Genomic DNA, 26,498 nt, shown 5'->3' on the forward strand with positions numbered 1-26,498 from the left:
ACTGTAACTAACATAAGAAGCAAGTATCATATACATACCTAAATGTTGTGATGCCTTAGTCTGATCCTCCTCCAGAAGCATAAACAAGTGAGGATACCTAGTCTTCATGTCTTCTTCAGCTTCCCAAGTCACCTCCTCCACATTCTTATTTCTCCAAAGTACTTTAACCGAAGCTACATCCTTAGTTCTCAATCTCCGAACTTGTCCATCTAGTATAGCAATGGAGCTTCCTCATATGATAGCTGCTCTATGACCTGAACATCATCAACTATAACAACTCTAGAAGGATCTCCAATACACTTGCGGAGCATAGACACATGAAAAATTGGATGTACTAACTCCAAGTTGGAAGGTAAGTCTAACTCATATGCTATCTGGCCTACTCTGTGTATGATCTTATAAGGTCTAATGTACCGAGGGCTAAGATTTCCTTTCTTAAAAAATCTCATAACACCTTCATTATTGATACCTTTAGGAGTACCCAATCATCTACCTGAAACTCCAAGTCTTGTCGTCGATTATCTGCATAGGACTTATGACGATTCTGAGCTGCTAATAGCCTTTCTCATATAAGATTAATCTTTTCAACTGTCTGTTGTACCAAATATGGTCCTACTAACTTAGTTTCCCTAACCTCGAACCATCCAATAGGTGACCTACACTTTTGTCCGTAAAGAGCTTCGCATGGAGCCATTTGAATGTCAGAATGATAGCTATTACTATATACAAACTCAATAAGTGGAAGATGATCATCCCAGCTACCCTTGAAGTCTATCACATAAGCCCACATCATATCCTCCAGCATCTAAATAGTACACTCAACTTGACTGTCTGTCTGGAGATAAAATATTGTACTAAGACTTACTTGAGTCCCCAATCATTTTTGGAAGGACCTACAGAAATTAGATGTAAACGGAGCACCTCTATCTAAGATAATAGATATAGGGATACTATGAAGTCATACTATCTCCTTAATGTAAAGCCTTGCATAATCCTCTACTGAATGTGTAGTTTTAACAGGCAGAAAATAGGCTGATTTTGTAAGTCTATCAACAATCACCCATATCGAATCGAACTTATGCTGGGTACGAGGTAAGATTATGATGAAATCCATATTAATTACTTCCCATTTCCAAGTCGTAATCTGTATAGCCTAAAATAATCAACTGGGTTTTTTGATGCTCAATCTTAACCTGTTGACAATTAGGGCACTAAGCAACAAACTCTGCTATATCCTTCTTCATTTCATCCCATCATTATATTTCCCTGATATCATGATACATTTTCATCGCTCCTGGATGAATAGAGTAACGAGAATAGTGAGTTTCTCCCTGAACTTGCTGGTGCAGCCCTACCACATTAGGAACACATAATTGACATCAATATTTAAGGAATCCATCTCTTGTAATCTCAAATGGTGTCTTCTATTTTGAGGGGTTGTATCTCTTTAATGCTCTAGCACAGGATCGTCATACTGGCGTTCCTTCACTTCAGTTACTAAAGAGGATGTTGTCGTGTCCTGAATAGTAACTCCGGTATCACCTAAATTTAGTAATCGAACTCCATGATTAACTAGCTGATGAATCTCATAGGCTATCTCACTCTTCCCTGGTTGTAAATATGATAGGCTACTCATAGATCTACGGCTGAGGGCATCGGCTACTACATTCGCCTTCCCTGGATGGTATAAAATATCAACATCGTAGTCTTTCAGTAGATCCAACCATCGCCTCTGATGTAAATTCAGTTCCTTTTGCTTGAAGACATACTGAAGGCTCTTATGATTTGTATAGATATCAACATCAATGCCATATAAATAGTGCCTGCACATCTTTAGTACATGAATCATCGCAGCTAAATCTAAATCGTGGGTCAAGTAATTCTTCTCGTACTTTCTTAGTTTTCTAGAAGCATAAGCTATAACCTTACTATGTTGAATGAGTACAAAACCCAATATAATGCCTGAAGCGTCACAATAGATATCATAACCACCAGTCCCCTCTAGGAGTGTCGGAACCGATGCTGAATTCAATATGTCCTTCAATGCCTAGAAACTCTGCTCACAATTATCAGCCTACTACATATCACTACTTCATTGAGGTTAGACTTGATAACTACTGAGCACACATTGTCCCGTACTCATACTATACTTCTGCATATTTTGTACAGATTTGGGCACTGGCAGCAGTGGATCTTGGGAGTGAGCATTTTTTTTGATTGAGAGGATTCAAGGTAGTGATGCATGATTGTCCCAGATCCTTGGAGTTTCCTTCCCTTTTTTCATACTATAATTTGTACATTCAGACAATATTATACTAATAAAATATCTCATCGTATTCAATTTTAGAGCTCATGCCTCTATACTTCCTAGTTTTGGGAGTTTGGTAATATGTATTATTGTATTAGTTGTTATTAGAGCTTTATTTCGCTATTTATGTTATTTTAGACATATTATGTCTTGCTTCGTTGTTTTGAATCCTTATTGTATGTTGGCTTACATAGCATTGGAGATTAGGTGTCATCATGACCATTGGTAGGATTTTTGGGTCGTGACAAGAGTCTTGTGGATTGATATAGAGATGTCAGTATCTATCTGTGAGATGCTATAGGGCTTCAGGAACATTTCCCTGTTCTTGATTCCTTATCTTGCGACTTTATTTCAGCTTGAAGCATATACCTTCAGTTTCTTCCTATCCATTCATAAGTTAGGTTGAGTACTAAATATAACTCGGGCACCGGCAGTTTGTTATGATATTACAGATATGGTATGGGATACTTTTCCCTTTATTATGAGGGCATGCTACTATTCGTCGCCTTGTGGATGGGTGTTCGATCATTTCATCCCCACTGTTGGTGTTGCCAACAGGTTCAGAACGATAAGGTGATTACTTACATATTGTGGCAATTGAAGCCGCATGAGAAGAATTATCTGGTTCATGATTTGGAGCGACGTCTATCATGCATGTACTTAAGACTTGGAGGCATTATTTGTATGGTGTGTCAAGAGGTTTATACTAAACATCGAAGCCTTCAACATTTGTTCAAGTGAGAGAATTTGAATTTGAGGTAGTAGAGAGTATGTGTAGTTTATTAATTCCAGCAAAGGAGAGATATTTGGCTATGGATGTTCAGGCCTTGGCTAATATTGTGGTGACATTGGATATTTCTGAGTGTAGTAGAGTTCTTGCTTGTGTGGTTGCACAATCGTCCTTTTTTTAGCACATCACGTCTCGTCCGTATGATGATCTTCATTTGCTCATCCTTAGAGACACGATATTGCAAGGTGGTGATAAGGAGGTGATCATTAGAGATCATGGTATATTGTGACTTCGGGGTCAAATTTTAGTTCCTAATATGGATAGCTTGTGAGAGTTGATAGTTGAGGAGGCTCATAGTTCGCAAAATTCTCTTCATCTGGGTGTTATGAGGATGTATCATGATTGGAAGAAGCTTTATTCATAATGGATGATAAAGAAGGACATTGTTGGATGTGTCTCGTGGTGTTTGAATTTCTAGCATGTCAAAAATGAGCATCAAGAGACCGAGTGGTTTACTTTGGGATATGGCTATGAGAAAGTAGAAGTGGTAACACATCATTTTAGGATTTTGTGGTAGGGTCATCACGGACCTTGAGTAAGTTTTATGCTATTTGGGTCATTTGGGACAATTACTAAGCCTGTGTATTTCATTCTGGTGATAACTTCTTACAGTTTGAGAGTCTGAATGTGACGAGAGGGGTTTGCTTGAGCGACTAAGGGAATATGAATGCATGATTATCATCTTGGTATGCAATACAATCTCAAGTTTTGGATGTGTTGATGGACCTTAAAGTTATTGTTGGTGGAATGAAATGGCTTCTTACAGCTTGTGGATGAGTGTAGACTTAGGAGGATCAATTGATTACACAATGGTTGTACCCATGATAAGGTCATAGAAGATGACGATATGAGGCTACATAGGTGTGCTATCTCATGTGAGAAGGTTGAAGGTTGTATAATTTCTTATGAGGTTCCTATGAAGAGTTTTACCTTCTATCTAGTAGGATGTATATATTATGAGGTGGGTCTGGATCGCTCGAGGATGATGGCATGAATGTCACAAGGATGAGTATGCATTTGAGCTGATAATTTGGGATGTGTTGTTGTTAATATGATATGAGCTTATGAGAAATTTAGTTGAGTAACATGCGAGATCATGGTAGCTAATAAAGAGAAGTCTTTGTAGGTTCTTGGGTGATGTGATTGTGGCTTAAAGTTAAGTGGGGGAGTCTATCATCGACGATTGAATCACGTGGTCATGTATTGTTGTAGTTTATGGAATAAGGTATGCTTGTTGTACATTATGGTTTGATACAACTTGTGGGGATTAATGCAATGTATATAAACAAGAATGGAATCTTAGAGGGAGTTACATATATAGAAATTTGTTTCTAAGGATTATGGGCTAAGGTTGAATGAAGAATCTTTAGTCTAGATTGTAGTAATAGAGTCGTATGGATTAATGTGGCATGGGATTGCTCATGGGTATGTGTATGAAGAGTTTATTAAGTTATTTGATGGCTTTGGAATGACACTTGGCACGTTTGAGGACAAACATATATTTAAGTGGGCCAGAATGTAACGACCCGACTGGTCCTTTTTAGCTTTAGCATTTCTTTCGGTAGTTTGAGACTATGAGTAGCTCCATATGATGTATTACGACTTGTTCGGGATTGATTTGGAAGATTAACTCTCAATTTAGAAACTTTAAGTTAGAAGGGAGTTAACCAAATTTTGACTTTTGAGTGAACGACATAGGAATCGGGGTTTAAAGTTTTCAATAGGTTCACATGGTGGTTTTGGACTTGAGCGTATGTTCGGATTTGGTTTTGGATGTTCCTAGAAGATTTTGACTCTATTTGTCGAAAGTTAGCAATTTGAAGAATTGGAGAGTTTATAGGTTTTGTCAGATGTTGACTTTGATGTTACTAGACTTTGATTATGGTTTTGAGATCTTGGATATGTCCTAATGGTTTATATGAACTTGTGTGCAATGTTAGTTGCAATTCGGAATGTCAAAGTGTTATTCTGACGCATTCAGTGAAGTTGAATTTTTTTGAAATTAAGAGATGGATTTGATCTTTGATTATTGGTTTTATTATTGTTCTTGATGTTTGGAGCCTTGAAATAATCTTGAATAAAGTATTTGGACTTGTTGATATGATTGATGGGGTCTCATAGAGCTCGAGTGTGTTTCGGGTGATTTCGGACAATTCTGATAAATTTTTATTATTGATTTCTAGTGTCTCTAATGAGCTTCGCGATCGCGTAGAATGTTTTTAGAGATGGGAGCCTTGTGCTTCGCTTTCACAAAGGTGTGTTCACGTTCACGAATTGTAGGGGAGATGGTCAGCGCTATCTCATGGAGTAGCTCGCGTTTTATAGATGTTGAGGCAAGCTGGAGGCTTGGCCAACGCATTCACGATACGCAGCTCGCGTTTGAGTAGAAGGGTGGTTCGCATTCGTGATGAGATTTTTCCAGGTGAGTGCATTTTGTGCTTAGCGATTGCGGAGTCGTGGGTCGTGAGGGGTATACTTGGGCAGACTATTTTAAATTGTTAATTTTGGGATTGTGCCAATTCTCTCATATTTTGTACCCTAGATTTGAGGGGGCGACTTTTGCAATGAGATTTTCATACAAGGCAAGAGAGTAAGTGATTTCTACTTATTTGTGATTATATTTCAAGAATCTACATGGATTTTAATCCATCAAATATGAGTTTAAAGTGTAAAAGTTGGATTTTTTTATATGAACTTAAAGAGTGATGTTGGGGGGTTTGATTTTAAAATTGCCTCCCAATTTAGAATTTAATTTTATGTCTAGAATCGTGGGATTATGAGCGAACTATATCTATGATCAATTTTGAATTTCCGGCTTGGAGCCCAAAGTTGGCTTTTTATTGACCTTTTGATTTGGGTTAAATATTAATTTTTTTTATATAAAATTAATTCCAACAGCTTGTATTGACTCATTGAGTAATGTTTGACTAAATTCGAATCGTCGGTGTTGGATTTGAAAGGAAACCCGATTATTGTTAATTGAAGCTTGTCGGGATGAGGTAATATTTTGTCTATGCTTGTAAGAGGGAATTTTCCATGTGGGTGATCTATTTGCTACTTTTTACTTAATTTAGAAGCCACTTTTATGCAAAGGTGATGCGCGTATATGCGTGGCTAGGTTATGACCAGATACGGTAGAGTTTAGCTTATGGTTATGCCTTGTTTGGACTATGTGACCATATTATCCATGTTTCATTAATTTTATAACTATGTGATGAGTTGTAATTATGGCTTAGAAGCAAGATAAGATTATGACTTCTTGAATCGAGCATAAAGGATTATTTTTCCATGTTGAGTTTTTAAATTAAGTTTTAGTCATACACTTGTTTTATTTGTTCATGATTGGTGGTCACATGGCTTAATTTCTTCATGTTAAATATTATGAATGGGTTTTTGAATGCTAAAAATTGCTTACTGAACCGTTGAGATAAACTGAACTACCTGATTAGTTATTGCCATCTTTTAGTCATATGGACTTTTATCCGCATCTTTATTATTATGTCAGGTACTTCTTTATTATATTATTTTATACACATGTGCATGAGTTGGAGAGTTGGATATTGTGAAAAGATGAGAATTTTGGCACCAAGGATATGGTGAACGAATATTGATTATTGATGATATTGTGGTTGGACTGGATTGCATGCTACAATGGTATTATGAGTGGAGCAGGTACACGCCACAATGGTATTATTATTAGTGGATCAGGTTGTACCTATAATAGTGCTTGGATATGGATCCGTTCCTTCCGCAGTCAGGTGATTACCCATGTTACTTTGGGCTCAGTGAGCGCAATCGGATATATGATTTTGTGCAATGAGATTTTGGTATTGGATCATAAGAATGCATTGGTAGCATAGACTCATGCAGTGACTCTTAGATATATTTATGAATGTTGATTAATTCATATCATAATTATGAAAAGAATTGAGATAGCTGAGATTGTATTCTATCTCTTTATCTGAAAAGTATGTCTAAATTTCAAATTTACTTTGTTCTACTGATGGACTTGATTGATGATATCATGCTTTATTCCATGTTCTAATTATCTTTCATATACTTATTTGATTTGCTCGTAAATATTGATATTGACCCCTCGTTGCTACTTCTTCGAGGCTAGACTTGATACTTACTGTACACCATAGTTTTATACTCATACTATACTTTTTCACATTTTTGTATAGGTTCTGAGACTGGTATTAGCGGTACCAATCGAGCTGAGTAGGAGTATATTATTGAAAACTTTGTGGTGAGCAGCTTTACTTGATCCGATCCGCAGAACATGGAGTCCTTATTCCCTAAATATCTATTGTCCATGTATTTCTTTTCCGACAAATGTTATTGTTGTTCAGTTGAAATTAGTTACTCTTATTAGATGATCGTGATGATGTGACATTAGGTTTTAGGCATTTGTTAGATAGTTGTAGTCATGTTTAGACCCTGTGACTTATTCCCCATTATTATTTATATCATGAATCAATTAATGACTTATATAATTGGACTCTATTATTATTGTGAGTGTTGGCTTGCCTAGCAAGCGGGTTAGGCGCCATTAAAACCTTTGTAGGATTTTGGATCGTAACATCTGCCAGATACGGATATCCACTAGACACACCTATGTCTAGTTGAGGTAGATTGGCTAAATTTATGTATTCTTGCCAAAAGATTAATTAAAATCTCCAACATTTTTATATTGGTAATTTTGTCTCCACTCCATTTAATCAGTTTTTACCTTTTAGTCCTTGACACACAAGCTTTATTGTGTAAAAAAAGAAGGAAAAAATAAAGTCTGTTATGATCAATTATAATGGAATAGAACCCTCTATTTATAGGGGAAAAGTGACTTAGCCACCAAGTAACAAACCCTAGAATCTCTCTAAAATATAGATATTCACCTTAAATAGAATTCTATTTATAACACTCCTCCTTGAATATATATTCAACAAATAATGTGCCTCGTTAAAACCTTAACTAAAATAAAACCCAGTGGGAAAAAAATTCTAGAGAAGGAAAAAGAGTACACATATCTAACAATAGGCATTTTGGCTGCCTCGTTAAAAACCTTGTAAGGAAAACCCAATAGGACAAAACCTTGTAAGGGAAAAAGAATACAACGCGTATTAACTCCCTCTAATGAGAGCATCAATTCACATCCATGAGCCTTCACATTCCAATCTTGTGCACTAGCTTCTTAAAGGTTGACGTCGGCAGAGATTTAGTGAATAAATCAGCCATATTAACTCCTATGAATATGCTGCACCTTGAAAATTCTTGTTATCACATTATCATGCTTATAATTATAGCAAGATACAAATGTGCACAAATTGCATTTAGGATGTAGTATTTCATGGCCAAGAATTCTATATGCTTTAGGCAATTTAAATCCTTCAGGGATTGTCATATAAGTTAAATCATATACGCCATATGAATGAACTTTAGATGCATATCAAGTTTTCATGTCATGCTAGACATATAAGATATCAAAAACTGATTGCACATACCATTGACTTTATATTTTCAAGTGTTTGAACTACATGTCTTTCATATGAAACCAATTCTATTCGAAATTGTTTCTCTAGACTTAAGATCCTCATATATATATTTAGCGCTATCATAGATGTTGTCGACGAATATTTTATATCGGTTCCAATATTTTTTCAAAAAGATATAACATAGAGATCTCTTTATTCATTTCAGGTACCTAAACCTCTCCTGAGATTTTATGAAGTGTTATGTCATGTGATCTTCTAGATCACTTGCCTCCTTATTATGATCATTTGTTTTCCTTTTTCTAGGATTTCGATCTTTAGAACCCAATGGTCTGCCACGTTTCAGGCGTGCTTTTGACTCATTAGTTATGATACTAGAAGATTGTCCAATAGGGACAACAATACAGATTGGAACATTCTCTGTAGGGATATGTAATTTTGTTATCCTTTTCATATTCGTAAATGCATCTGGCATTTGATTTGCTATTCTCTGCAAATGAATAATCTTTTGTACCTTTTTTTCACAAATAGAGGCATGTGGATCAAGATGAGACAATGATGGATTTTTCCACTAAATTTCCCGTTTGGTTTCACCATTTTCTCCTCCTAATTTTGGGAAAAGTGTCTTATCGAATCGACAATCTGCAAATCGTGCAGTGAACAAATCTCTTATTAATGTTTCGAGGTAGCGAATAATAGAGGGCGATTCAAACCCAACATATATTCCTAACCTTCTTTGGGGACCCATTTTGGTGCGATATGGCGGTGCTACAGGCACATATACTGCGCATCCAAAAATTCTCAAATGGGATATATTAGGTTCATGACCCATAACTAATTGCAACGGGGAACATTTATGATAATTTGTCGGTCTGAGATGAACTAGCATTATTGCATGCAAAATGGCGTGACCCCAAACAGAAATGGGTAACGTCATTTTCATGAGTAACAGTCTTGCTATCAATTGCAGACGTTTAATTAAAGACTCTGCAAGGCCATTTTGAGTGTGAACATGAGCTACAGGATATTCTACTTTTATCCCAATTGATAAGCAATAATCATTAAACGAGGCAATCAAAATGCCTATTGTTAGATATGTGTACTCTTTTTTCTTCTCTCGAATTTTTTTCTCACTGGGTTTTATTTTAGTTAAGGTTTTAACGAGGCATATTATTTGTTGAGTAGACATTCAAAGGGGAATGTTATAAATAGAATTGTATTTAAGGTGAATGTCTATATTTGAGAGGGATTCCAGGGTTTGTTACTTGGTGGCTAAGTCACTTTTTCCCTATAAATAGAGGGTTCTATTCCATTGTAATTCATCCCAAATCAATAAGAACTCTCTCCTCCTACTTTTCTCTGCAATACTCTTCTTCTTCTTTTATTGTTTCATAACACGTTATCAGCACGAGACTCTAACCAATTGGTAGAAGCTTTGGGATTGAGCATAATGATTGTCAATTGTTCCATGAACTTTCTTCAGGAATAAATTTTGAATTGAAGGTAAGTATTTTACCTTATTATGTTCTTTTAAATTCTTAAATTCTATAATTTGATTTTATATACAAGCAAAGATAACAAAGTTTGATTATCACTCTAATAGTGTTTGTAAGAAATTATAACCACCCGAAGTGGTAAAAATTTTATGTCTTACCATGATCAAATTCATGTATGATTATGGGCACAAGAAGTGAAAACTCGTCCTATTGAATTTGCTTCATTTTCATTCCCCTTAAGAGAATGTGATATCAATATGTGATAAGTCTGAAAGAAGACAAAATTATTACTATGAATATATCAATGGATGTGGACGTGGCAATAGACGAAATTATAATCGTCATCATTTTGGTAATGAGAACAATAAGGATTCTCAAAATAATCCTTCACTCTGTGAAAGTAATATTTGTCATCAATTTGACATGAGATTTTATAAAGCACATATAGATAATTATGGTCCATTCATGATGTGAATGTGACAACATATGATTTATGAATACATATTCATTCTTGGAAGAATATGAACGTGCTAGTGGTAGTGAATATACCACACTCACCTCTAGAAGGAGGTTTGAGATGATATAAGAAAATAATATCATTATTATGGCATGAATGGCCATTGGTCACGTACCTATTGCACACCAAAATATTATGGTAATGTGATTATTAAAGAATAACATTAATGCAAGAAAAAGAACTTGCATATAATTTTTACCATGACCATAATGGTATCACTTTCTCTTTGAAAGAGATATTCACCATATAGATGTTAATGAATATGTGGTAGTACAAAATTAATTGAAAGATCTAGAAGAGCCAATTATACTACTTTGGAGAAATAAAATTGATTATCAATAAGACGTGGTGCCGTAGTAAGTCTCAAAAAAACTTATTGAGTTTCTAAAGTATTCGCGAAAGCGATTGGTTATATTTAGACTATAAATAAAGGAAAGATTTAATATCTTCTATTACTAACAATTTGTAGCGGGGTAATATGTATGGGAAAAGTTACCCGCTTTATTCTCCAGTTTGTACTACACAAACAAAAGAATGCCACAATAGAGTAGAAGTTTATTGATATAAATACCCATATCATAATAAAATTGGAGTTTATTCATAATTGCACACGTCATGGTGTAAACCTGAAGTTTATCAATATTGATAATTTCTCCAATTGGCATAATTGGTTTAGCCATTAATTTAAGCATGATGTGCAAAATAACAGAGAATTCACATGGGCAAATATTAAAGAACTAAAAGGTTCTTTATGAATTCTCTTATGTTGCTTGTTCTCATTAATTAATAGACCAACTAAAATTGGGATTGAATCTCATGAATGCTGGAAATATCAAAGGTGAATATGGGCCCGTTCACCTGCCATGTATACCACGTAAGATGCATCTATGAGATGGTTACATGTGTGATTATTATTAACCTGCAACCTGGTGTTTGCGAGGTAACTGCTCAATAATTTAATTTAGAGCATAATTTCCAGATTTTTGTTCAACAAGATAGTTCATCTTGATAAGTTAGTTTACATCACAGTTGGTTTAACAAAATAATTTATTGAGTGCCTCCACTTAATAGCTAAACTATTGCTTATGAGAACAAAGTTATCTATATCAGTTTGATATACGTTATATACTAAAGTATATTACATTCTCTCCTCACAAGTGGTTCAGGGTCAGGAACCAAATAATTTCATCGTATTATTATTATTGATGTGCGGTGTATATTTTGATTTACATCATAATGCACAAAGGTGGATTTCCAAAGTTGAGGAAGCAAGTTAATTTTTCTAACATAAGGGAGAGACATGATGCAACAATTGAAAAAAAGTTACATGGAATGAATTATTATTTATACATCTCGATCCTTGAATAAGATAATATAAATTTGAAGTTCATAAAAAGATAGTAATTCATTTGCAATATATTATAATCTTGTGTTCTTTTATTGTTAGCTAAAACAAGTTGCTCTTTTTTAATTCAAGACGGAGGGTCTCTCTGGTTAAATTCTCTCCATGAAGCTTAGGAGGGGTCAAATTAATAACACACTAAAGAACAAAACATAGTCACATACCGAACTGAACTCTGTGATTTCAAGGGGAATGAAAGAGTATGAGAGGGTTCTCCTCTCTAGCTTCAAGGGCTTCTTCACCTGCTTTCACAAATCTCTCTAAACAAAACCACAATTCCCTCAGACCCATTACTCCAAAACCCTCAAATCTTGACTCTGTTGCGACCACTAGCAGCACCACCACTGAACAAACTTCACCCGGTAAGTCTTCATTGAACTGGCGTTCCAACACTTCAATTGCAGCTAAAAAACGGAACTTTCAAGGAAGTGGTATTGATTACGAGTATTTTACTCAGATTCTTGCAAGAAATGACTGGTATTTATTGCTAAACCATGAGTATAAAGCCAAGAGGGTTACTTTGAATCAGCAAGCAGTTGTTAGTATTCTGCATAATCAAGAAAATCCATTACACCCTTTTAGATTTTACATCTGGATTTCGAATATTTGTCCCTCTTTTGCCAAGAATCAATCAGTTAAGGGGGTCTTAGGTAATTTACTTTGTAGAAGAGGTCCCCTTTTGTTGTCAGCTGAGCTAGTTCAGGATATCAGAAACTCTGGAAATGTAATTACTGTGGATTTGCTTTGTGTTCTGATTGGTAGTTGGGGGAGATTAGGGTTGGGGAAGTACTGTGCTGACATATTGGAGCAGGTTTCTTATTTGGGACTCACTCCTACTACTAGGTTGTATAATGCAGTGATCGATGCGGTGATCAAGTCCAATTCACTTGACTTAGCTTATCTAAAGTTTCAGCAAATGCAGGTGGATAATTGTAATCCGGATAGGTTTACGTATAATATTCTCATTCATGGAGTTTGTAAGGTTGGGGTTGTGGAGGAAGCGCTTCGTCTGGTTAAACAGATGGAAGGAGCGGGATACTCTCCCAATGTGTTTACTTACACCATTTTGGTTGATGGGTTTTGTAATGCTAGAAGGGTGGACGAGGCTTTTGAACTCTTCCGGATAATGAAGGATAGGACTATTGTTCCTACTGAAGCTACTGTAAGATCATTGGTTAATGGGGTATTTCGTTGTATGCCACCAGATAAGGGTTTTGAATTATTATCTAGATGGTTAGAGAAAGAATCTGCCTTGCCTGATATAGCTTTTTCTTCCATGCTACATTGCCTTAGTACTAATTCTTTGCCAACAGAAGCAGCCCAACTTTTAAGAATATCAATTGATAAAGGTTACGTCCTGGATAATTCAACTATTAACATTGTACTGACTTGTTTAATCAAAGGATTAGAGCTTGATGATACTTGTCAGATGTTAGACTTTATCACTGTTCGAGGTATGAAGGTTAGTATTGATATATATCTTGCACTTGTTGATGCTCTTTACAAAGCAGGGAAAGTAGAAAAGGGGAATGAATATTTGTTCCACATGTTTAAGGATGGTTTTGTATCTAACACATTCTTCTATAACCGGGTCATTGATTGCTTATGCAAAATCAAAATGATGGACAAAGCATCAGAGTCTTTTAAAGACATGCTTCAGAGAGGTCTCGCTCCCAATCTTGTAACTTTCAACACTCTTATTAGTGGACATTCTAAGGTAGGGGAGGTTGACAAGGTTCGTGAGCTACTGGTCATGCTACTGGAACATGGTTTTCGACCAGACATTTTCACATTTAGTTCACTGATTGATAGCCTTTGTAGAGTAAACCGGATTGACGATGCTTTAGACTGTTTCACTGAGATGGTAGAATGGGGAGTTGCTCCAAATGCTGTTACGTACAATATCTTAATTCGTGCACTCTGTGTCCTGGGAGATGTTGGTGGATCGCTGAACTTATTAAGAAAAATGCAAGATGATGGAATAAAAGCAGATGTTTTCTCCTTCAATGCCTTAATTCAAAGTTTTTGTAGGATGAATAAGATTGACGAGGCACAAAGGCTTCTTGTAAGCATGTTGACGCTGGATTTGAGCCCTGATAATCATACTTACGGTGCATTTATTAGGGCCTTATGTAACTTGGGGAGATTTGATGAAGCTAAGAACTTGTTTTTGTCAATGGAAGCAAATGGATGCATCCCCGACGCTTCCACATGTAAATTATATTTTGATTCAATTGTTCAATCAGGATGTAGTGAAGAAGCTCGGGATGTTTTAAGGGAGTGCAGGGAAAAGGGGATGCTATTGGAACCCGTTACTGCTTCATAGTATCTTTTCTTTAGGATTGATTATCACTTGATGCTGACAACCTATGCTGCTCCTTAGCCCACCATGGACATAAGCTATTGACTCAACAAGCTGGGTTCTACACAATAATTTTGGAGACAAATGTACTATAGGTATGACTGTTTTCTTGATAAGTTACTATAGGTTTGATGTTATGATCTCCTCTATGTCTCTGATCTTTTCCTCGTTTTCTTCTACTTCTTTTGTTGCCGTATACGCTTTTATTTTTGATAAATATGTGTGTTTGATTTCTAAGTTGTTTATTATTTTGGTGTTTTTCTGGTTGATACTTGACAGTGAAAAGCCTATGGCTAATTAAAGCATAACTTCTTCCAATCTTTGCTCCTTTGGTCACTATATTTGCAATTATAAATCCCTAATGGTAAAAGATGCTAAGGAGGCAAGAAGGATAAAAAGAATTACTAGACAGACAGGAGGTTAAATCTGATTCCTTTCCCGAAAACGATTTTCAAAATGTCTTGAGAGGGAAAAGTGGGATTTGGTTATAATATAGTGCCAGTCTAATGGACTAGAAATTGACAAGTGTATAAAGTAAAGGCGCTACTCTATGACTCCTGATGATCGGATGTTGACTTTTGTGATCGTTTTGTGGTCATAAATTTTCCTATTTAATTGACAGAATAAAAATAGAAAGATGTCACAAGACTTTCTCAATAGACAAATATCTGAGTATTCTGTTGAGAAAGGTATTTTCTCTTGTTTTTAATGTTATTATGGTATGCAATTAGGTGTGACCTATTACTACTAAGCAGCAGTTCTGAATTTAATGTTAGTTGAAGCATCCAATATAACTTGTCAACTGCGAAAATTGTACGTTGGGCTTAATTTGTAACAGAACTGCTTTATTCTTCTTTGTTTCGGTGAAATATAAACAGCATTAGTCAGAGATGGCATATGCAATCATCTTAGTGGAGTCATCAGGGATTTTGAAATATAGCAGTCACGTTTTGCTGTCAGAGCTAAATTTCAGGACTGCTCAGGATGTGTTGGCATGAAAAAATAATTCTAGACTTCTTAAGACCATATTCGTGAGGAATAGACTTCTTAAGGTTAATTTGATTTTGGCCAGGAATGGCAGTCAGATAGGATTGGGCTTGCTGTGAGGTGTAGAGATACTCCGAAAGTTGAATTATCTAATGTGTTCTCCATCATGACAGCTAAAAAGACTACAATTGCTGAATTACTTATAAGTGCAGTGGACCCAATCATTTGACGTATCTCTTAGTAATACAATTAGGATTAGAATGAATGATGTAGAAGAGTTCTTACTGAACACTAATTGGCGATTCTGATAAGTTAATATGGAATATCTGATAAAAAAGATTCTGATAAGTTAATATGGAATGGATCCACAAGAAGCTTTTCAGTGAAGTCATACTATAACATTTTACTTAATGGGGATGGGTCAAACCCGATATTGTTGTCGTTATGGAAGTCCAAGGCACCTAATAGTGTTGCTTCTTCGCATTGAGTGCAGCGTCAGGTTCCACCTTGGCAGCCAACAATTTGAGGAGGCCAAGAGTTTCAGTGAGCTGTGTTGTATGTATAACGCTCATGAAGAGGATGTTGATCACCTCATTCAGCATTGTATTTTTTTTTTCATCCTATATATCAAAGAATTTCATCAGTTGAATATGCCAAACTTTTTAGAAGAATGTGCATGAATGGGTGACTCAACCAATTTTAGCAAATAAGGAGTCTCAATCATCCTTTGCTACAGTAATTTTTTCTTTACACACCAAATAGAAGTACACGAAACAAAAATGATTTTTATGCTACTATTATTTATTTCAATATTCTGGAAAGTCGTCTTACAGTGATGTTTTCTTTTCCTTTTCGAAATACGAAGAAGTGCCTGTGGAACTACTGTCAGTAGTACACTCAATTACTTCTTGTGAATGTTTAAATAAAGAAGAAAAGATTACTCTGTGATTTTTTGAATATTCCTATGTCCGACTAGTAAGAAGCTGTTGAGAGCTAGGTTTCCTGAATGTACATCTTCCTAGCCGGTCCTAAATTGATGAACAAAGAAGCATCCAGGTATACTCAACTCTCTAGATCCCTTAACATTTTGTTTGAACCTTTGTTTAAACAACCAATGCTTTGATCATTTAATTAAATTTTTGCCGTCAGCCCATGTTTAATATTGTGCTGGCAAAAGCAGGCATTTTAGTCGGTTTTACCTACGTTTTGTTTAATATTTCATGGGTTAACCCAATAACTGTGGCAGAGGCAATGCTTATTGGAGGACAAGATGGACACAAGGAAATAAGACAGGCTATGCAATTTCCATACAATTTGGGAAAAAAGGTTTAGTACAATGTTTGAAGGATTAAAACTCCATAGGTTAAGGTTATGTTCCGTTTGTATCTAATCTCTATTTTAGGTGTAACAAGGATTCTCCCGTTTGCACAGATAGTTGGCTTGATTTGAGGATTTTTAATTACGCTGTACTATTATATAATGTTTGTAGAGCCATTATTAAAAAAAAGGAGAAAAGAATCATATAATGTTCGCAGAGCACCCAAAGGTGACCTAGCCGTCAATGAAGTTGGAATGGACTCAAATTCCAGCGGAGGCAAAAAGAGTTAGGTGATTTCTTCCCTTCTATTTAAGTAGTGGTGGACAGAGTTACCCAATAATTTTTACTAGTGAGAAGTAGCAGGTACCTGGTGAATTAGTCGAGATGCACGCGGATTTGACTTGGACTCCATTGTCATAAATTTTTTCTATAGCACTTTCATTGTGTGTATCAATTGCATAATTTTGAAAATAAAAGAATTGTTGTAGTTTGGGGATTTGGTTGAAGTCCGACAATACTTTTGGTGGTTTCAATTGGACAACATTGTCCATGTACAATATTTGTGCAATTGGAGATTTTCTAATAATGGTGAACTAGCAGAAATGATAGGTGCATATGTGTGAAGTGTGATTCCCAGTTGTAGTTCATGCTTTTAGTTTCTCTGGCTTAACAATTTCTTAAACCACAAGACTTACATTATTGATTAAACATTGTTAGATCTGAGATGGTATTCTGTAGCTATCACAAATGTTAGGTACAGTGTGGAAGATATGTTTCACAGGCACTCCAAATCTCATGGCTACACATGAACACCCTATACTTTTAGGAAATTTCTGCAACACCTCTGAGTCTTTGGTTTCCAAGGACCTTCAATCTTTTAGCTATTGATAATGTTATAGAAAGCATTGTTTTAGATTCTCCTAGTAGAAGAGTATTTGTATTAAATAATTCTTGTTTTTTAGGACTTCTGTAGAAAAGTGTATGGGATTAGCATTTTCACTCATGCATATATGTGCCTGTGCCACAATTCTAATAGATCTCTCCTTTTATATGAGGAGTGGCTGTGCTTTTCCAAGGAGCAGCAGTCTTTGATTGATCTGCCTTGGAGAAACAGCAAGTTTAACTTTAGGTATCTCTTCTATTAAAATCTTGATGTTTCATATCTGATTGGATTGCTGTTTAAGCTGGTTTACATTATAATTTGCTTGTCTTGGATTGTGAAAGTTTCACTTTGTATATCTCCTTTAATATTTGCTTGTCTTGGATTGCGAAAGTTTCACGTTGTATATCTCCTCTGTGACATCTTGATGTTTTATATCTACTTTGCGGTTGAAATTGTGGTAATTTTTGATATTTCAGCTAACTTTTTCTACAAAATGAGGATGAAGAAAAATTTCATGCTTTAACTTTTAGTTTATTTTCATCCTTCTTTTATTCGCAGGAGGTGAATGAGCTGTTAAAAGCAAAGCAACATGCACTCGTTTCTCTGTCAGATTTGGAATAATAATGAGGTGCTTAATTGATCTAAGAAATCTGATTTTCAGATCAAGGAACTGACTAAAGGGAAAAGGAATTACTGGCTCGTTCTTATCAATACCAAACCAATACTTACTATGGATGCTTCACTGTGAACGCGAAGATGGAGCCCTTGTTTAGATCTTATACATGAAACCTGGGTGTTAATTTGTAAAAGGTTTTTCTCTGCCTCCATACATGATGATGAATTTTTTCTTCCTTTTCATCTCTGTTCTCGTCTAGATGGAGTGAACTGTACTCGTGACCGGTTTAAGTCTTTGTGCTCATGCATCTTCTATGAAAGAAGTTTTTCTTGACTACTTCAACCATGTAAACATAAGCTGGCTAGCAATATAGGCTCTTGACATGTGGTTTAAGCCCCTTCTCGTAAAGGAAAAAGAAATATTTGATCATTGAAAGCTGTGTTAGCTGAAAATGTTTTAATTTCAGCATCTGTGGTCATAAAGTATCAATATTGTGTTCTAAGTTGGCCTTTCGAGGCTAGGATGGTTTCCTGCCAGTTGAAGATTCTTCTTGTGGTTTAAAGGAATGTACAATGGCAGAAGTTCAACTGCTTCTCGGTCCTTAACCGAGAAGACTCGAAAGAGGAACGATCACGAAGAAGTGACGCGGCCCCATCTTTAATATTTCCAAATGGAAGCTGGGCTTGGTCTTTCACCTTATTTCACTATTTCTGTGGGTTCCTATCTTTCCCAGAAGTACTACTGGCTAAGGAATCATCAAGAGTTCAAGATACATCTCCCTGTATCAGTGTTATCTATTACTTAGTGGTTGAATGAGGAACCATAGCAGGTTTCCTCTTGGAAATTTTGTATAGACTGAATTGACAAGGACTAACGATTTATCCATTTGTTCTGTCACATGTAACATTTGCTAATGTGAACACTTAAAAGTGAATTCTTGATATTCTGATCTAAAGAATGAATGAAGGTCTTCATACTGTCCCTTATTCCTACCCACCAAAGCTACACTGGCTTGCTTCTGGGAGGTTGGGTGTTCTGTTGCTGCTATCTGACCTAGGACTAAGTTTTAAGTTTATCATATTCCTCCATGTAGCCTTCAAGATTTTTGCTATGCATACATGAAAAAAAAAAAAAACTAGCTGACCCTGTAAAACTTTTTTCTTTCTAAGACATGGCATGTATAGTTACCCGATACTTGTATGGGTGGTAGTAGGTATCAATGGAAGAGTTATGGCGTGCGCAAGCTAGCCCTCGTAAAATTTCGGTTGTTTTTAGTACTCGATAGGTAGAATTACCCAATATATGCGAGCTGGCACCTCATAAATCTTTTTTGGTTTTAGCATTTGGTTAGGTGGGAGGTAAAAGGTGCTCAATAAAATAATTGTGGTGTGTGCTAGCAGTGTTTTAAAAGGCGATGCGTTTTATATATGCGACAGCGAGTCGTAAACCCCATAGGTATTTAATTTTTAATATTTTATAAAATAATATAATTACAGTAAATATTTATAAACAAGTAAAATTGCATACAAATTGAAGAAAACTATAAATATATGAAATATATATTATATGCTACTTACAAGCAAAAGCAACTTGAATCTAAAAGAATAAAGTTTTTTATATGGAGGAACAAAAAAAATGACTAACCTGCAATTTGAACTTTGAACTTGCAGCTATGAAGGAGAATGAAGTTCTCTTTGTTTTTGTAAAATAAAATTAATATTCGTTGCTTTTGGGAGATATTAACATACTAGCGGACAAGATAAAGAATTAGGAAAGACCATGAGTTAGGGCTTCAATCAATAAAAAATGTCTTAACTTTTAAATTTAATGCATTTCAATTCCTTTTTAAAACTTTTGAATAATTACCAAGCTGACTTTTGAGAATTTGGGTATTATATGAAGGACTTGTTCACAAAATTTGTTGTAATTTGAAAAAGTCTCTAGGGGTTACCTCCCACTAAAAAAAAACGCGTCGCGAATGCCCAGGTGTATGCCCGAACGCCCGGGGCATACGCCTGAGCGTACACCCCGAACGCCTGGGTGTACGCCTCTTGAGACTTTCGTCCCACACCATCGCCTGGGGCGTTTTTGGTGTGCCTCGCCCAGGGCTCGCCCGAAAATGCCTTTTAAAACAGTGTGTGCTAGCAGATCTGAACGCCAAAAAAAAAAAAAGAGAATTGCCTTTTCCGTTTTGCCTTTTTTTTTAAAAAAATCCCTTAATGGCGTGAGTTGGGCAACGAACGGCACTACATCCAATAAAACTCTAGAAAATTGTTGACGGTAACTTCCAGCACAAGAATGGATCTTCTAGGTTTGATTTCTAATACAAAAGACCTCAAGCAAGTAATGGCCGTTGCAGTTCAGCTGCATTCTGCTTTTAGTCACCTTTTTAGACCATCCAATATTTTAAGTTTCCATCGAGCAGATCACCCATTTCTTTTACTTTTCCCCATGAAATTTCTCTTGTTTTACTTGACTATTGTAGATTCTTCAGTTACAAGCTTCCTTATAATTCCATACCATAATAGAAATTTTCAAATATAAAATCGACAACCATCCTCAATGTAGAACATTCCCCAAAATTTGGTTGTTTTAAATCTTGGAGAAATTAATTATTCACTTTCTGGAATCTATTACGTGTGAAATACAGCAGAAGATCTTGGTTTCAGGCACTACTTGCTTTATATATAATCAGCACAAACTTGTGAAATATGAGTGTCATATACTACTCATTTTTTGAGATGGCAATTTCCATTAACATGAAGTATTCTCTTCAAGCTTTAGCTGTGACTTGCATCTTGTTTTTCTCCTTCACACTAGGTGATATATGCTTTCTACTTTTCTTCTTGTTCCAATGTTAAATCTTCTAGTTATCTGACAGTTTATGTGAATGCAAATTGTTCTTGACAGGGAAAGCAGATGATTATGGGACTCAAACCGCAGCTGCAGGAGTACTTGAAAATGAATATCTGCCAAATTATGGAGGCATAAATGGAGGATATTCATCGCAAAACGGAGATTATCCTCATGAATATGGGGGTGGCACTGGCACAGCTGATGCTCAACCTGGCTATCTTTTCTCTAAAGCTTTGCGATGTTTCAACGATAAGCAGGTAAGTAATTCTTAGACATCAATGTTCTCACTTAGTCTTTGCCTATATATATTGCAATTAAGCAAGAAACAATCGCTTATATATGTGAGTTTATAGTTGGAAACAGTATGTATATGGAATACAGTTAAATGCAATAATTAATGATGGTAACTTACTTCAAATGAAGCTGCAGATATACAGTAGTTGTGAGGAGGCTTATAGACTGACTGAGACAGGGGATCTCAATGTACCACCTGAATATACCGATCAATATTGCAGCGGACCATGCTTGAAGGAGACACACCTTGTGCTAAATTGTCTTGGAAATATACTGTCAAACTTCAGATTCTATAATAAGGCCACCATTAGGGTGGTCGAAGAGACTATCAAGGAAGGATGTAGCTATGGCCCTAGAAGAGGTTAAACTTTCTCCAGTCCGTATACTTTACTATACAAAAATGTATTCTTGAGAAGAATATTAGGCAATACTAAATGATATACTAACCAACTTCTGAAAGGATTTTATCAATATATTTTAACTTGTTGTAGCACGTAATCTGTCAGATTATTAATCCCACCTCTTATACCTGAAGTTATCTTTTAGATGACTCGAGTGTAAAAATTGTTTTACTATAGAAGTTGAACTCATTGTACAATGTGGCTACAGGTTTCTTCAATGTTGCTGAGCACATCCTAGCTGATGGTGGCACTGCTCTTCGCGCTTCCAAGTTCATGCTACATGGTGTTGTTCTTATGTCTTTGACACACATTTTCTTCCTTTAAAGAATTTGAAGTGATGGTATTGATGGACAAAGTAGCTTATAGATTTAGATGGAGCATTCTAGTTTTTGGTGTTGTTCAATTTGACAAGTGGTAGTGCTGATAGGTTGTAGTGAACAAAAGCCTATCTGTTCATTATATCTTGGAAATTCTTGTTCCATTTGGGCCGTTGTTGTAGATAAGCACCCGAGAGTTTGTTAGATAATTATCCATTTCTAAATTATATGACAAAATTAATGTCTATGCTCGTTAATTCATCTGCTTACCATACCAAAAGGCACAATTCCCTGCAGGAAAAATAGCACTGAGTAAATCTACAATCAGATCAATTGTGGCAAGAATGGGGAGGTTCATTGCCTGCAAATTAACATTCTACCATTTATAAATGTTAATCTATAAACGAAGAGATTCAAATTTACAGATATTCATTTAACAAAACATACGATTATACTTTCTTTCTTGAACGATATCATCTTACACTTTTTTTTTTTTTTTTTGTGAGTTATCTTTTTGGGTGGACCTCCTCAATTTGTACTGCAAATCTTAATATAGAGTACATGCGACAACTATATTGAGGAGTAAACAGAGGGGTTCATGATGATGAGAATAATTAAGATCGATGAAAGAAATGCCATAGATATCGCAAGGACTCAGGGCGGATGTAGCATTTAAGCTACGGGTCAATTGAACATAATATTTTTGACACGAAGCATAAATTTATGTGTATAATCTACTAAAATTACAACAAATTATATATATGAATTTATAGCTTTAAAAATACAATGTATTCAATATTAAGAAGTTAAATCCATAAAATTTTAATTCTGGATCTACCTCTGGAAGAACTCATTTCAAAAGATGGAAAGCATGGCTTGGGGACCAAAAATAGGAGATTAGATCCCTCCCTCCTTGGTACAAGGACACATTGTTGATATTATTCTTTCTTTAGGAGTTATACTCTAATTTGATAATCCATAAAATAAAAAACTTCTAATTCACAATTAATTTGTGGTTAATTCTCATACCTCTCCATTATTAATTTTTGTAACATATCTAGATTGTATGTATATGCAGAGTGGGAGAATAAAGCTACTACTTAATAAATGATTTATATTAATTCATATGACGGTTTCTTAATTTTTGTGACTTTGTATGTAAAAAGATATTAACTTTTTAGAAGGTTTGAAGTTACTATCTTTATGACAATTTTGTTACTAAACTAAGAATAATGTTACATAACATTAATTCCCATTTGGCTTCTTACGTTTTTCTAATGGAAGAAAACATAAATGATTTGCCTATATAAGTATCATCATCTGTGAGCTAAATAACTACCAAAACATTTATTCTCTCATCCTCTCAAAAGACTATTCTTCTTCCTATTTTCTGGGCAACTTTTTTTTTTTTTTGCAAACACTAAACTTCCAGCCATGAGTGCACATGTTTAGGAGTACCGTGGAACCTTGGAGAGCGACATGTCTTAAAGATTTGCACCTAGTCGGACCGAAATCACTTTCAAAGCAGTGACTTGCCACGACACATTATTTATTCGATACACATAGAAAGGTTAGATATTGTCTCCATCCCTACGAAACGAAGTACAAAGGAAGTTGTTTCGATCGAGGCTAGGTTCATTATATATATATATATATATATATATATATATATATATATATATATATATATATATAAAGTACAAAGGAAGTTGTTTCGATCGAAAGGCATGATGGTAAATAAATAAGTATTTCAATAAATTTGAAATAAGATATTTGATAAATTAATGCATTTTATCAAAAGGCTCTTTAATTTCCAAAGTGAATGGATGTGAATTGATAAGAGTGGGTTGCTCAAATGGTGAGCACCCTCCACTTCCAACCAATAGGTTATGAGCTCGAATCACCCCAAGAGCAAGGTGAGGAGCTCTTGGGGAGAAAGAATAAAAAAAATAGATGTGAATTCATTCTTGATTTACTATATACATTTTTAGTGTTAGAAGACCATCTTGATCCCCTAAAATTCATGAATATATCATGAACTTTATTAAATGAAAAAGTTGTCTTTCAAGAGTATTTTAGCCAATGAATGTGTCACGCCCCGAACCTGGCCCTGGACGTAATACGGCACTCGGTGCTTGGCTATATGTGACCGAGCGAACCAACTGGCTGGCTGAATCAACATGTGATATCATATCATACTAAATACGGAAGATAAACTAACACATGCTGATATACTAAAAGTCTGAATGATAAAAATCAAAGTGCGAAAATACTAATATAATTTTGAAACATATTTGTAATCAACATAGCTTAATATGAAAAGTCTGCGACTCTATCTAGCTGTTACTCTAGTCTATGAAGCCTCTATTGGAGTACTGAAAACATTGACTGTTTGTAAATACTGAAAGACTATAAAGTAATGATAATGCCACGAAAGAGCTGGGGATCACCAAATAGCTAGTAAGAGAATCCTAGTGCTCTGAATCGTCAACCTGTAAATCAGTACCTGCATCATGAGATGCAGGCCCCGGGCAAAAAGGGACATCAGTACATTTGAATTGCACTGGTATGTAAAGCAACTGAAAGAAAGAATTATAAATGCTGAAACTAATACTGAGCTGATAACTGAGAATTGATAATTGATAACTGAAATTATAACTGTTGAAACTGAAACTGAAATGATAACTGATAGTTGATAACTGATAGCTAATAACTGAAATAATAGATGATAACTGAACTGAACAAAGGAAGTAAGGATATGAATACTCCCTCTTCTGAATGATGAACAACCTGCTTATTTGAATATTAAATTGCGGCCTCACGCCCAATATATATATGTGCACAAACTGCGGCCTCGGGCCCAAGTATACTTATACATAACTGCGGCCTCATGCCCAAAGATGCATAAAGCATAAACTGCAGCCTCAGGCCCAAAGATGCATAAAGCATTAACTGCAGCCTCAGGCCCAAATACAAGTGTTCGACATTCAGGGATTTAAAATTAGGAATTGAGAATCATACTGCAATACATAATAGTGAAATACTGAATCATGCTGAGTTACATGATACTGAAATACTGGATCACACTAAGTTATATAATACTAGAATACTGAATCATACTGAGTTACATAATACTAGAATAGTGAATCATACTAAGTTACATAATACTGGAATATTGAATAGGACTAGAATGAGACATGTATTCTTGAACTGATTATGAACACTGAAACTTCAACTGTTTATGACATGCTGAGTAAGCTATACTGAGACTTAGGGACATCAAACCCAAGTCTATATTGAATACGCTAAGCTCACAATGTTCAAAATGAAAGTCATGAATGAGTTTGAAGCTAGAGAATAGAAGTTCTACAACTACTCAAGGAACTAGGCTTAACTATATTTCTGAGGCAATTGATACGTCGTAAAAGAAACGAAGTGTAGGGAGAATCATTAACATTCCTAAACATAGAGAGTTAGCCTCACATACCTCAATTTCACCCCTTATTGATACTATAATGATCCACAACACTAAGAACCTTCAATCTACAATAGAACATCCAATAGAACCAATATTAGCAATATATAACTTAAGCCATTTAGGCATATTATCAAACACCTTGTAGGCACAAATATCTATATCTCATCACCATATAGTTAGCTCATCTAATTACCACCATTCATCAACAATTTACCCCACCATCATGACAACAAATTTATAACTTCCAACATCACATATATGACCATTCATCCACACCCTACCAACAAAGTTTGTTTACCGTGAAAATGGTAACAACAATTAAATTTGTAAATGGGATTCTAAAAATACGTGATCTATTCTTGAGCTAGTCGTTAGAGCAGATGATGCTAAGAATGTGAAGTTTAACAATAAGATGCAAGCTAAAACGAGGCAATAATCAAACCGAGGGGCCTGTTGCATGGATGTAAGACTGGTCGATGGGGACCTCGGGGTCAACGTCTTGGTCGAGCTCGAGCTATCGGGAGCAATTGGGAATGGGGTAACAGTTAGGTTATGATCAAGAAAAGCTCTACATCGCCAATTCCAAGCGATAAACAAAGAACAAGTAAGAAAGCAATAAATGCTAAATGGCCTCGAGCCAGTGAGGGCAAATGAATTTTAGAAAGAGAGAGAGAGAGCGAGAGAGAGAGAGAGATTATTGCACTTGAGTAGAATAGTTGGAGCTCTGCCTTTACAGGGTGTTAGCGACTCCCCTTTTATAGAAAAGGGGAGCCCAAACTTAGTACAAGATACGTTGCATGATAAAAAAGAAATGGGATGGGACAACCGGCTAGCTTTATGACGTATGTGTGGGCTAGTGTTGAGCCGCTTGAATAGACCTGATCACCCCCAGGTGCATTCCTCGGGAGATTCCTGCGTTCGTCGGGAGTTCGGTCGACATTATCCTTGGCAGGGCACTGCCCGATCTCGAGGGAAGTGACTGGC

At 35.7% G+C, this 26,498-nt stretch overlaps 2 protein-coding genes across 11 annotated transcripts; both read left to right on the forward strand.

Moving 5' to 3' along the window:
- The first annotated feature begins 12,074 nt into the window (after window positions 1–12,074).
- Window positions 12,075–19,124, forward strand: LOC107801826 (uncharacterized). Of its 9 annotated transcripts, XM_075243937.1 has the most exons (5): window positions 12,075–14,459; window positions 16,328–16,407; window positions 16,598–16,677; window positions 17,728–17,798; window positions 18,111–19,124. In XM_075243937.1, the coding sequence occupies exon 1, from the start codon at window positions 12,205–12,207 to the stop codon at window positions 14,326–14,328; it is 2,124 nt and encodes a 707-aa protein (XP_075100038.1). In that variant the 5' UTR covers window positions 12,075–12,204; the 3' UTR covers window positions 14,329–14,459; window positions 16,328–16,407; window positions 16,598–16,677; window positions 17,728–17,798; window positions 18,111–19,124. The 9 variants fall into 9 exon arrangements, with proteins under 9 accessions (XP_075100038.1, XP_075100035.1, XP_075100039.1 ...); XM_075243934.1 differs by having other exon boundaries at window positions 16,328–16,677; XM_075243938.1 differs by lacking the exon at window positions 17,728–17,798.
- A 1,490-nt stretch (window positions 19,125–20,614) lies between these two features.
- LOC107801825 (uncharacterized) lies at window positions 20,615–22,293 on the forward strand. 2 transcript variants are annotated; one of them, XM_016625216.2, is made up of 4 exons: window positions 20,615–20,988; window positions 21,079–21,281; window positions 21,448–21,679; window positions 21,928–22,293. In XM_016625216.2, exons 1-4 carry the CDS (start codon window positions 20,880–20,882, stop codon window positions 22,041–22,043), a joined length of 660 nt encoding a protein of 219 aa, XP_016480702.1. In that variant the 5' UTR covers window positions 20,615–20,879; the 3' UTR covers window positions 22,044–22,293. The 2 variants fall into 2 exon arrangements, with proteins under 2 accessions (XP_016480702.1, XP_016480703.1); XM_016625217.2 differs by having other exon boundaries at window positions 20,623–20,988; window positions 21,454–21,679.
- The last annotated feature ends 4,205 nt before the right edge of the window (window positions 22,294–26,498 follow it).

Source organism: Nicotiana tabacum, chromosome 22 (assembly GCF_000715075.1).
Source record: "Nicotiana tabacum cultivar K326 chromosome 22, ASM71507v2, whole genome shotgun sequence".
NCBI classification, from domain to species: domain Eukaryota; kingdom Viridiplantae; phylum Streptophyta; class Magnoliopsida; order Solanales; family Solanaceae; genus Nicotiana; species Nicotiana tabacum.